At 32.9% G+C, this 13,822-nt stretch overlaps 3 protein-coding genes across 3 annotated transcripts; all 3 read left to right on the top strand.

Annotated features, from left to right (window-relative positions):
• Positions 1–433: 433 nt before the first annotated feature.
• On the top strand, positions 434–5,106 carry TRIADDRAFT_50819 (uncharacterized protein; the record flags this gene model as incomplete). Its single annotated transcript, XM_002116221.1, has 24 exons — positions 434–634; positions 812–936; positions 1,048–1,104; positions 1,199–1,283; positions 1,384–1,480; positions 1,555–1,631; positions 1,708–1,803; positions 1,895–1,975; positions 2,086–2,184; positions 2,259–2,314; positions 2,399–2,512; positions 2,588–2,728; positions 2,810–2,864; positions 2,945–3,067; positions 3,189–3,275; positions 3,355–3,482; positions 3,568–3,672; positions 3,805–3,887; positions 4,027–4,031; positions 4,140–4,209; positions 4,359–4,439; positions 4,577–4,740; positions 4,829–4,927; positions 5,008–5,106. The coding sequence occupies 24 exons, from the start codon at positions 434–436 to the stop codon at positions 5,104–5,106; spliced, it is 2,328 nt and encodes a 775-aa protein (XP_002116257.1).
• Positions 5,107–8,837: 3,731 nt separating this feature from the next.
• On the top strand, positions 8,838–9,404 carry TRIADDRAFT_60165 (uncharacterized protein; the record flags this gene model as incomplete). The annotated part of the gene is made up of 1 exon (XM_002116220.1): positions 8,838–9,404. One exon carries the CDS (start codon positions 8,838–8,840, stop codon positions 9,402–9,404), a length of 567 nt encoding a protein of 188 aa, XP_002116256.1.
• A 2,224-nt stretch (positions 9,405–11,628) lies between these two features.
• Positions 11,629–12,264, top strand: TRIADDRAFT_60164 (uncharacterized protein; the record flags this gene model as incomplete). The annotated part of the gene is made up of 1 exon (XM_002116219.1): positions 11,629–12,264. The coding sequence occupies one exon, from the start codon at positions 11,629–11,631 to the stop codon at positions 12,262–12,264; it is 636 nt and encodes a 211-aa protein (XP_002116255.1).
• Between the last annotated feature and the right edge of the window lie 1,558 nt (positions 12,265–13,822).

The raw sequence follows: 13,822 nt of genomic DNA, 5'->3' as shown, positions 1-13,822 counted from the left end.
ACCATAGAGTTACTTTGCACTGTGCCGCTAGAATTTATATTGATATATTTAACCAACTATTGGTACACAAAATAGATTACATTTCAACTTTAACTTCAAATAATTAAATGCTATGTAGTCAGATGCTCTGTCAATATGATTTAAATATATTCATTAGTTTGGCAATTAGCTAATTTGTGATAAATTAGTAATGCTTGATATTTAATATGATTATAAACTACAGTAATATACGTAAACTGTGTTTTTAGTAATTTATGATATCCACTCTTCTTATAGACTTTATCTATTTTACATCGACATGCATAATGTTGCTAATAGCAAAAGAGTGTTTTTAAAAATCATGCTTACATGTTTTTGAGTACATCAATTTTATAAAATTATGACTAACCCTCCCCTTAATTTCAGCCCTATAACTAGGTGAAATTTGAGCACTATGCCGATTCCTATGCGTTTGAAAGAATTAATACGACTAATAAGGTCTTGCAAGACCGCAGCGGAAGAGCGTACTGCTGTCAACAAGGAATGTGCACTTATTCGTACCACATTTAAAGAAGAAGACAACGAATTCAGATGCAGAAATGTTGCTAAGTTATTATATATCCATATGCTTGGTTATCCAGCGCATTTCGGGCAGGTATATCATATCTAGATTTTTAGCTACTAATTTGTAGGACTACTATCTATAAACTGTTTTGCAATGGTACTGTTCTATTATCCATAGATATAAATTACATGAAATTAACAATTTGTATTTTATTGTCTTTATAATGGCTAGTAATAATCTTAGTAATCAATGCCCTTTTCTCTACAGTTGGAGTGCCTTAAGTTGATTGCATCAAATCGTTTTATGGATAAACGAATCGGTTATCTTGGCGCTATGCTTCTGTTAGACGAACGTCAAGATGTCCACATTCTTATCACCAATTCCTTAAAAAAGTATGCAATTAACTTCCGGTAGCATAAAATACAAGAATTAACTAGAACGTTTATGGAATGAAATATGATGTCTTGGCTTCACTTATCTAACTTGTTACTACTCCATTTCAGTGATATGAATAACTCAACACAGTTCATTGTCGGGCTTGCTTTATGTACATTAGGAAGGTAATTTACTCTGGACAATCTATTTATACCTTAGCCTATAAATTATACTACTTTTGCGTAGCTCTGAGGGAGATTTATTTTCATTTTATTGTAGCATTTGCTCTCCAGAGATGAGTAGAGATCTCGCGAATGAAGTGGAAAAACTGTTAAAGTCAGCAAATGCTTACATTAAGAAAAAGGTCAAACCTACTTTTGAAACATTACGCTCTTTCAGAAAGATAGAAATATTCTACACCTTTCAATAAATTATAAATAAACATCTTGTATGTGATGAAATAGGCTGCTCTATGTGCCACACGAATGGTTCGTAAGGTTCCTGAATTATCTGAAATATTTATCCCTGTCACCCGTTCATTGCTTAATGAAAAAAATCATGGTTAGAAAATTGAAGTTATTAAAGTTTTTATGAAACGATTGATGTGTTAATTGTTTTTATGATTATGCCTGCAGGTGTTCTACTAACTGCAGTAGCTTTGATCACGGAAATATGTACTGTCAAGCCAGATACTATGCCACATTTCAGAAGGGTTAGTTTCATTAAAAGTGCCATATTGATAAAGTCTTGCTTAAATAATGTGTACTTTTTTATTTTGTTATGCCTAGTGGACACCTCAGTTGATACGCTTACTGAAGAATTTGATTATGGCCGGCTATGCTCCAGATCATGATGTTTCTGGCATTAGTGATCCTTTCTTACAGGTTAATGATACTCCTAAATTAGGTTATAGCACTCATACGCACGGTATATTCCAGATGAATAATATCTAGATATTGCTTACTTGCAACTCAGATTCGTATCCTAAACCTACTAAGAATTCTCGGTAAAGAAGATCAAGAGTGCAGTGAGGCTATGAATGATATTCTGGCTCAAGTAATGACGTTCATCTTATTATTTCTTATCTTAATTTATATACTCGTATAATATAAAGATTGTATTAATTCTTGTTTCTCAATAAATACCTTAATGATATCATACACCAGGTTGCCACAAACACTGAGAGTAGTCATAATGCTGGTAATGCTGTTTTATATCAAACTGTTCAGTGTATCATGGATATTAAAGCAGAAAGTGGATTACGTGTAAGTATAATTTACGTTTATGTACATAGGTTAACAATTTTACATCAGTTAAATAATTAATGAATCTTATACAGGTGCTTGCTGTAAACATCATGGGAAGATTCTTATTAAATAGTGATAAGAATATCAGGTAATCAATATATAATTGCTTTTAGTACTGCTTCAAAAGCTAGTGTGGAATCTTTGTTTTTGAAATATTTTTACCTCTGTTTAGATACGTGGCTTTGAAAACGTTACAAAAGACGATTAGCATTGACCATACGGCCGTGCAACGTCATCGTAATACTATAATTGACTGCTTAAAAGATCACGATATCTCCATTAGAAAGTTAGTTATTGGCATCAACAATTCTTACTAAGATATGTACTAATGGATTAATTATCGTAACGAATGTTTTCATAGGCGAGCAATGGAGCTGTCGTTTGCTTTAATCAACGAATCTAACGTAAAAACTATGATAAAGGAATTATTAGACTTCCTTAATAGAGCCGATTCCGAATTTAAGCCATTCGCAACACTCAGGATATTTCAAGCAGCTATCAAGTAAGCTGTCGATATCAGAGAAAAAAGTAAGGTTATCTATTATTAGGCTGTAATAATTAATTTTTATTACCCAAACTATAGATATGCGCCTGACAAGAAATGGCAATTAGATACTATATTACAAATGTTAAAGGCTGTAAGTACTGTAAAACAAAATATGATAATAGAATGCTAGCGGCATTTAATACGATATTTTCCGAATCCATGTCAACATAGGGCGGTAGTTACGTCAATGACGAAGTTGTAGCAAGTTCTATCCATGCCGTTAGTGAATCGCGTGATTTACACGCTTACATAACACAACAGCTATACTTTGCAATGTATGCAGATATCTCAAAGGTAAGAGCCTGTCTGAAATAATGCTTCAATACTTTTGATTGCAATTTCATATGGCCTTAAGTGTAGCGTATGCGTACTTGATTGAAACATATTACGATAATATCATTACTGCCAATTTTAGCAACCTCTTGCTCAGGTAGCAATTTGGTGCTTAGGAGAATATGGAGATTTACTCATATCTGGAACAGTTGAAGAAGGCTCGCATAAGGTTATAGAAAATTGATGTTATTGATGATTGACTGCATAAGTTCTGTTAGTAACAATAGAAGTTTGCTGTTATGCTTCAGATTGACGAAGATGGGGTTTTGGATCTACTACAAAGCGTCTTAAACGATACCGTTACGTCATTTATAACACGGGCTTTCACGTTAAATGCCCTAATGAAATTGAGTACCCGTTTTCCAAAAGCGGCAGGGTAAATAGTAGATACCTTTTCTCTTTTACAGTTTGATATTGTGCGCCATAGCTCCAGCATTTATTGAATCACTTTTCTATTGTAGCCGTATCAAGGAAGTAGTTGCTCGATATACTAATAGCCTGGATCTAGAGTTGCAGCAACGTTCCGTTGAGTATAGTGCGCTCTTTAAAAGTTATGATACTCTTCGGTATGCAATACCTTTAATGTGATATAATAGACTGAGCACAAGTACAATTTATGATATTTGTGGATCATGTTTGTTGAATAAAATGACTAAGCTATTTATTTATTGTGTTTAACATATGGGTTATACATTCAGACCTGGCCTACTGGAAAGAATGCCCCGCATTGGAAAAAATGATGGAACAGAAGCACCTGTATCGGCTGATGCAACTACTAGTGGTAATTTAAAAGCATTTTATTTTCATTAGCGGCAACATAATGATAAACTTACTTATTAATGCCAAATATAATGTGATATTAATATTATTAAATTGAATTATTCTAGATACAATTCCGATTGCAGCTGCATCGACTGGAGGACAGGTAATTGGAATTAACTCATTAAATAAACATTGAAAATTCGGATTGCATTAGTTATAATTGGACCATCTTGTAATCTATTATAATTCTTCACTAAATGAACTACTTTAGGCGAATGACTTGCTTGATCTTCTTGGAGATGATATACCATCGATGCAACCAACTCAACCTCAAAATAATAGTGCTGCTAGTTCTGATATCCTGAGCGGAAATAATATCCCATCTAGTATGAAATTAATTTCTTTAAATACTTTTACTTGCCATTCCATAATAGCCTCGCAGTTCGACTATATTCTATGCATTAACTTTCAATGTGTTCAACATTAGTAGGAGGAAATGCACTATTAGATCTATTAGGTAGCAGTAGCAATGAAGATTCAGTGGTCCAGCCTGTTGCTGCTATGCCGCCAGGTACAAATAATTAGTGTTTACTGACTAATAATGCATATACAGTATATATATAGCTATTGTCACATACATCTGATAATAAATAAGATAATTTTCGCTAATGTGTCGATGTCGCTCTTTTTTATATCTTACAATTAAAGAAATTCCACCTTTGAATATTTACGATAAAAATGGTCTTAGAATAGACTTTAACTTTGAAAAGGCCACCATTAACCCTGACAATACTGTACAGATGACACTTAATGCTACAAACTCTACAGCTTTTCCTTTTACTGACTTTGTATTTCAAGCTGCTGTCCCTAGAGTAGGTTTATTTGCTATATTGTTCTAGCTATACACGATTGTGTTAAAATAATGATTGTAAATTGATATATGCTGTTATACTATTGAAGTCTTTTCAGTTACAAATTCTTGCTCCTTCTGGAGCTGTAGTTCCGCCTAACAATTCTGGTTCGATAACACAAGTCTTAAAAGTCTCGAATCCAAATAAGGTATAAACTATAGACAAGTGCGTTTCAAATGATCTTAATTCTTTAAATGCAACTTTCTAAGTATCACCATATTTTTTTAGCAAAACATCCGGATGAGGGTTAAGTTGTCTTTCAATATGAATGGTAATACTATACAAGATCAGGGTGAAATAAATAATTTTCCAGCTGAATGTAACTAAACTTAGAAATTGATATTTTTATCCAAATATCCTGTTCTTTGTAATCGATAAAGAATGTCTACGATTACTGCTAACAATGTTTTTCAACGTATAAGTACCATAGCGTGACGCTTATGAATTAATGAATGCTAAAGTTTGTTTATTCCTTTGTTGCGAATTTACTACGATCATTATAAATACGATAGAATCTTTTATTAGATTATGTTGCTAGTAATTAATTACATTTTAAAACATAAAAACATTTATTTCTACTGTATGTACATGCACCACCGCGTAGATTGGCAGTGACTACAATTATTAGTTTGTTTCTAAAGTATCTTTTTAAAGTATACTTTGTGGTAAATTTTCGACACGAAGTGTTTACTTGAATTATTTAGCTTTATTCTAGTACCGGCAAAGAATCGCTTGTAGAACTAACTTAGAAAAATCTGTATTGAACTTTTATTATCTGTCATGTGTTTACAGCTAGAACCTACTAAGTCTTAGTAAGAATTAAACAAATTGCATTGCTTTGACATTGCTAAAGAGTTGCGGAGTAATTTGACACATAATTCAGTAATATTATTGGCATTGCACAAAGAGCCATGGACGAATAATTGTAATAAGATTTTCAATAAATATGTAAATTGAATGAGAATGTAATTTTAATGATCAAACTGATTGGCAATTTCCTAAGAAAGCTTTTCACGATACTATATGACAAGGCTTTATTAACAGCGTAGATATGCTGTAGTAGTACTGTATTGTAAAATGTATTGATGCCAAAATTAGTGAAATTACTACAAGTACGTGAGACAATGTCAGCATTGAATGTAATGTAAAATGTAAACTGTATGAATTCAATGCATGTGGGATTACAATAGGTTTGACGCAGTACTGCATAAAGCTAGTTCCTAGATAAAAAGCTTTTATTTACACATACAGCATAGCTTTAGTAGATAAATTATACTATGTAATGTGTAATGTAGTATCGCAGGATAATAATTTACAGTATCATCAGTACGGCTCATATCTAAAGAAGCTAAAACTGTACAGTTGGAATAATAATGTTGTACTGCACCCTATGATGTATATATGAATTGCAAGTCTTGGTTTGCATATATTTCTAGGAACACGGGTACACCGATAGAGTTACTGTTGATTGAATCGTTAATAATATTAGGATAATCTTCGGCCAGCAAAATATCTTGAGGGTTATCATGTTATACTTGTGAAATACAAAATAATTAATCTAAGTCATAGCTTCTCAAATGCATCAATAGCGCTATTTATATCGACGATGCTTTTCTGGATGCGGTCCAGTACGGATTTCTATATTAAAACAAATTACAAATAGTAAATACTTTTAATTACTTTTGTAGAATGCAGATTTTTCATGGTATTATTGGTTTAATTATACATCAAAAAAGCCTAGGATAATATACGAATGTCATGATGACACTATATAGATACGACACACTGCTATAGCTGACTGAACTGATACAGTTATTTAAAGCTCTAGTTACTGTTTATTCATTCTACCAAGCATGATTTTGAGTAAACAGAATGTAAACTAGAAGTGCTGTTTACTAGTGTTATTAGATCGTTGCGTAAATACCCGAACTGTTGTTTCCTTAGTCTTCTGTTGATTCTTTGGTGTCTGTGATATGTTATAGAGATCATTTCCATGCGTTAACTCTTCCATTATCTTCTTAGCTTGATGTTTTACCTGAGAAAAGGTCAATAATTATATTAAGAACTACTTTACAAATCAGTGACTAGCCATAGGGCCATGGTGCATCTTCAAATACGTATAATGTAGTAACATTATAATACTGTACAGTATAGTAGAAGCTAGAGAATATTACGTCATTTTCAGTATGCACTCGACAGTTTTCGCTCTTCTTGTACACCTACTCTACAGTATTGTGCATGCATATCAAACGTTAACAGCATAACAGATACTGTATTTGCTGTCTTACTTTTTGTAGTACTGTAGTTCTTGAAATTTAATCTAATCCACAATGTATGAATTTTAATTTTATGACGCGAGGGTGCTTGATATAGGATTTATGTCTGTGTTATACTGTATCTTGGATTGCAACTATTGTATTCTTACATACTGTATCATCGTAGCGAGTTGGTTACATTTGGTATCTACGAGCGTATCATGTAGAAAAGAATGTTACTACGGTGATATCATTTGCCGCAGCGAGATCGATTTGTAAGCAAAATAAAACTGCTGACCAATGTTCCTGATAATAATGCAAAGTAAAGTACTTGCAATCGTCTCATTTTTATCATTTCAACATGCAAAGTTATACCAAGATCTTATGCTTACCTTGTTGTTCTTCTTATAATTATCATTTCGGCTACGATTGGGATTATCTCTACTAATTTTATTGGTCTTTTTAGTAACTTTAAAAGCGGCTTTAGATGGGGAATTTTTGTGATTTGATTTACGTTTGGACGGCATCTCAGTAATACACGATATCAATAATAAACTGCTTAATGAATAGCAACAATTCAGTGGTGGAGCTAACACGAAATCATTTACTTTTTACTTTAGAAGTGCAATTGGTAGTTGGTAAAGGCGAAAGTCGACAAGCTTTTTCCTCTTCGAAGTCCACAGTGCAGTACGTACAGTACAGTACAGTACAGTACTGTACTGTACAGTACTGTACAGTCCAGCCAGTACCATACTTTTTACTGTACTGTACAGTACAAACTGTGGAAAACTTTTCTCGTACTGTACAGAGAATGACACGGGGTCTGGTCCGGTCTGGTTCGGTCCGTAACCCATTAGCTTTAAGCAGTCAGTCCATCCTAGCTAAAGTACGTATGAGGTAAAGTTAAACCATGCTGGCCTGTACCACCCATACCATACATAGTACAGTATGAGATGGCTACAGTAGAGTACACCAGAGTACGGTAAGCAGTAAGCAGTAGTGGAAAATTTCTGCTGATGTCAGTGTGGCAACCACATATGGGAATCCAAAGTTAAACTTTATGTCGGCTCTTAACTTATTGACAGGATAAGTTAAAACTTAAGGCGCCCGAGGCAAACTTTTCCTATTATACGATATTGGATAGATGTTGCAGCGGATAGCTAGCGATTGAATCATTTGGTATCAAAGTCTTATCATTATCGCTAGCTGGATATTAATTATTTGTTTAGAATTGTGAGCGTTTATCCATACCGGTTAATAGAGTGGCAGACATTGAAGCATTTACTTTGATTTCAAGGATATATGGATACAAACTGTCGATATCGAACTTGAATACAAACTTGTGATACTAAACTAAATTTATATAATAGGGTATAGCGAATGCAAAGTGAACAAACACACCTCGATTTAGCAACATCGCAAAATACAGCTCTTATATATAACATCTATACAATACTCGAATTCCAATCACAACAAAGCTAAGATAATTTATATTATATATTAAATTACTCTTGCAATATATTCATACACTGTACTACCTAAAACTCTCGATTATATTGATAAAATACATATACGAAGTATAGACGCGTATGTTATATGGTGATTGCAGTTATAAAGGCTATTCATCGTATCCAAATAGTATAAATTGTACTCGTATAATTTGCAATATTAGAACCAATCGATTGGCCAAGAGAGTGTCTTGTCATAGTAGACAACGTTGAGACTGCCCTACGTGTGTATTCTTTCTTAGACTTTGTAAGCTAAATAATTATTATACTGCAGTATACACAAGTAGAGTCCAATATGCGTCTGTGCGATTATGAATACGAATGGCGACCTAGTTTAAAGGCGCCAAATAGTGATGAAGAGACAATACTTCTCATCAATTTATACGGTTGTATAATGCCGATATTAAGTATATGGGAATTAGAATTAAAAATTAAGGATACACGTTACCGCTATAAAGTCAACTTTTGTACGTGGTCGCCGGTCTTTGAATGGGGCTGTTATCAATTTGAAGAAGAAGGTCATAATCTTGAATTAATTTACAATGCTTGGACCCTTCCATTTTTTTCCAATTTTGATTTATTTATCGATGGAAAAGAATATCACTCTGGTGTTGCCAAGGGCGAGTACTACACACAGTATTTCGCCCGTATTTTAACATTTACTTCTATTATAACCGGATCTTGTGGTGTAATTGCTATAGTTAGTGCTGCATTAGCATGGAATACTGGTGTTATTATCGTTTTCAGCATCATTGCTGGAATCTCTTTGTATTTCACTCTAAAGGCGTTGGTTGGTTACATGACGTTTCGTAGGAAACGCGATGGATCAAGCTTAATTGATAATGAAGAGATCCCCATTTAAGAAAAGGCTACTTACTCGTATAGTACTTCAGTTAAACATTATAAACTTCTATTACATTAAAAGTCAGTATCTTCAACAATAAAGGGTTATACTATTTTCCTTCGCCTATAGCAAAGCGACGATAAAATTGATAATGAAAGCTAATACATTTGAGAGATCATTCGATTTCTTTGTCTAGATTGCTAATCTATTTTAATCTATCTTTAGCTCATATACATGTAAAATTGATATCATGAGAGGGATTCAATGTTGCAATACTATTTTTCTCCGCTAAATTGATAAATATAACAAATAACAATCTTAACATTAATTTTAACAGTTTCTAATAACCAGATATGCTATAATACATAAAATTAAGGTACAGTGATTAACGATACAAAATGGTGATAACCTTGTAATTTGAATGGCATTTATATTTGGCGCCATGTTTAACATGGTGATTATTAACCAATAATTGATATACGGGTGAATTACTCAGAGTAGTAGATGCACTGTACTATCAAATGAATAGTATATTGTCGACGGCATTATAACTATTTCTTACCAGCAATCATAGGTAAAGTTCTTCAGGCCAGTGAACTCATCAATTTGAAATTACAATTGTTTTATCAACTTTTATGTCCGTTACTATTATATTTATCTTTCATATTATTTCTAAATTGAATTAATGATAAGTAAGCAAAGGTAGAGTGAATTAATCATTTACAGTAGTATAGTGCACTTAAGAATATATTCCCGTTTTCTATTACATATATTTTATTGCATAACTATTAAATTATTTTTACAGTACAATTTCAATTAAGCGTAGACTATGTCTTCTAAAATCTGTCGGTGTATACGTACACACAGCCTCTGTTCTAACATAACCCTAAAACCAGAAATTGTGATGTACTAGTTTTATTACTAGCTGTGAACATTAAATTACTTTCGTTGCTTTTGCAGTGATTTGATTGACCACCTTTAGGATAAAATTTTACACTATACAACGTCTGATTTTAATCCTTTGCATTATTTAGTAGTCATTAGCAAAATATCTCGGATCCAGGAGAGTTTAGAGACAGAATCTAGATATTCTCTTCATTGATAATAAAATTTCGAGATTGATAACAGCTGACCAACCTCTTCTTTGTGTTTGCCCTTAATTATTACCGCTCAGTAATAATAATATGATCTTACAGGATATTACATTGGATCACTCCCTAACAAAGTCCATTAACTATCCAACCTCCTTTTCTAATTTGTAGTCCTTAGCTCCACAATAACATTGCACGATCTTAGAAAGTACCGAGAAATTTCCAAAATTGAGGTCAACTGTCCAGTTTTATCTGTAAGAAAAGTGCATGTTACCCTGTACGTAGCCGCTATTAGTTTAGCAATAAATAATAAATGAGCTTATAAGATATTAAAAATTTCATAATTGATATGAACTGCTTAGCTTCTTTCTCCATGCCGGTCTCTTGTGATTATTTCAGGTATAGCAGCGAATGACCTTATATGATATTACACTATATCATGTTCAAAATTGACAGTATCTAGTGCCTTTTATCTTTCTAGACCACAAACAGAGACTACTAAACGAAATTTTTCTAATTTATACCTCTCGTCAGTAGCTCATCAGTAATAAAGAACGGTCTTATACAATCAGCGGAGTTTCTTAAGTAATATTGACATTAGTTATAATTCAATATCTTGTAGGCTTGTCAATACTTGGCAGTATTGTATAGTATCCAATTCTATATTATTTCTATATATAACATATAGAATTTATAAACGGTATAGTCATTACTGTATGGTATGCTTAGTAAATTCCACTATATGCATATTCTATTTTATGAATTTTAGTAGGTCAGCCAGTTTAGTTACAAGTAGTTTTACTCTATTCATTTTTTTTATTCTTTTATTGGTGCTCTATATTGACGATACAATGAGAGATTATGTACAACTAGACTACACTGAGAGTTTTCTTTAAAAGGCGCATTTTATGTAGTAAAATAATATAAGAAAAATTGCGTAACAGCCAGACATATGTACACGTATGATAGTAAAAATATCTATTTAACCGTAAAGACTCCCCCCAGCGATCAAGTAAAATACTCATTTCGTCGTCGACGAGTATATAAGGGTATAGAATTGGAAGATTTATCATACACGCGCAAGTGATCGGCTTCTCTTGAAGAATTTTATTGGTCTACTTACATGCTAGGGTGAAAAAGAAATAGTAACCATGTTTTGGTTTGGCAACACTTGGACTATCGACGTAACCAATCCGAAAACTAAAAAGATTCGGTCGGTAGAAATATGCATTGAAGCTTACATTATTACTTTTTTAACTTTTGGTCGAGGCTTATATATCGACGGAGTTAAGCAAGAAGGAAGAAAATTTGACGTTTGTATTCTATGCCATTGGTCACCACATTTGGAATGGTCGTATCAAGCTACTGTCGAAGGAAATAATATTGAAATTGTTTTCAATAGTTTGGGCTGTCCATTCACTTGTTGTTTCGATTTATTCATTGATGGTCATCTACATGGAACAAATGTTAGCAAAGCCGAATATTACAGAAAATTTTCCATCATTTCAGTTGCGCGTAGCCTCTTTGGTTGTATTCTCTTCGCAATAATATTTATCACATCTTTGACAACGTTGACTGGCATAACGGATATGTCGACCGTTGATCGCTATGGAAAATTGCTATTAGCAAGTGCTATAGTATCTGGTTCAATTTTCTCATATTTCGGCATGTTAATGATTTCGTCTTTAGCCGCACTGATTCGATTTCACTATTTCGGGAAACAGCACAATTCACGTGGTATGGATGCAAAGCAAGGTTTTTCTATAGCAATGGAATCTTTAGTTTAGCGATATGATATTGCTCTCAACCCTTGAAGAATTTGATCACGATTTCTACTTGAACGAATTTTTAAGTGTAATTTCATGAACCAACACAGTCATAGGTGTGACTTTGCTGGGCGAGAAAAGCGTAAGATCCACAGTAATTACACCAAAACAAAAGTATAGATAGGATTATCTTGCAATATTTAAAGAATAAGATAAAGGATTACTAAAAGTTGAACAAATCGACACTAATATAATCTACGTCGTAGAATATCTAAAAATATTCGTATAGTGGTCTATGCTACTACAATATGCAAGTACGAGGCGTATGTAGGATAGATTTATCTTATGTAATCTTGAATTCTTATCGTACGATACGTTCTCATTTCGAAATTTAATGATGTATAAGCATTTTCAGAAGTAACGATAGAATGTTAACTTCCTACACTATAACATTGATCTAAGTATTTAGGCTTTTCTACATACACGCGTATCCTTCTTTACTACGTTTTTTTCGTAGTTTTGGTGGTTGGATTCATGGTCCACCAATAATTCTACAAAGATGGGCATAGTGAAACATAGGATTACTTCAAGTACGTATTTGGCTAAATTCAAGAGTTTATCCTTTCGGATGGTCACCGAGCTGTGGCTTCTCTTTTGTACTAACTAAACTAGGGACTATTTCTCCCTTTTGGTATCCCTGGCTGAACATACTATTTGCCGTAATTATTTAGTATTACGATTGGTTTTAATTGCCATGGTTGCCAGTATTGAATAACAATTTCCAAATAGTCTTTAGGATTTTTTGTTGATTATTACATTCTTAAACTAACTAAAAAAGAACGGAATTTCTGACCCTTTTTCCTTATACTCTATGATGTATCTAACTGAGAACTGAAATAATAAAAATGTCCAATTAATCCAGAATTAATTTTAAGGATGGTATTATAGAAGATGAACTTATGAAGTACAACATAGTGTTAGATTAACGTGTGCATACCTTAGCTGTTGCTCAAGACGTCATTTTTGTTGGTTTTAGGCAACATTATAATGCTCCAAAGAGTATCGATAGCCTGTCTTAAATTTTATATCAATGTGACATCTTTTATCTACAAATTTAAATATCTTGATAATTTAAACTCACATTAATTCGCATTTCTACTATTCAGAGATTTACATTTATCTACAGTTGTTGCACTCAGCTATAAATATTATACAAGCAGATGAAAAAACTGATGTGTTCTCGAAGCTACACCGCTAAATACCCTATCAGATCGTTACAACATAGCCCTTGCATGAACGTCTATATCTGTAGCCAATGTCTCTCTTCTGCAAGCTCTGTTCATGATACTCTATGAAGATTGTGTATCAAATATACTTCTAATAAATAATAATTACATGGTGTGACATTTACTATCAAGATCGCATTATAAATGAAAGCGTATTTTGGGTACCTGCATTGTTATTGCCACTGTTATTTAGCAGAACTTGCATTATGTATTTGTGATATTGTCTTAACCACCACTGTAGTTAATGGATTTTTTTATTTAAGTATAGTCAATTATTTCTATTTTCTGTTAAT

The sequence above is a fragment of the Trichoplax adhaerens genome, genomic scaffold (assembly GCF_000150275.1).
Source record: "Trichoplax adhaerens TRIADscaffold_14 genomic scaffold, whole genome shotgun sequence".
Taxonomy (NCBI): Eukaryota; Metazoa; Placozoa; class Uniplacotomia; order Trichoplacea; family Trichoplacidae; genus Trichoplax; species Trichoplax adhaerens.
This window is presented reverse-complemented; position numbering and strand designations above follow the sequence as displayed.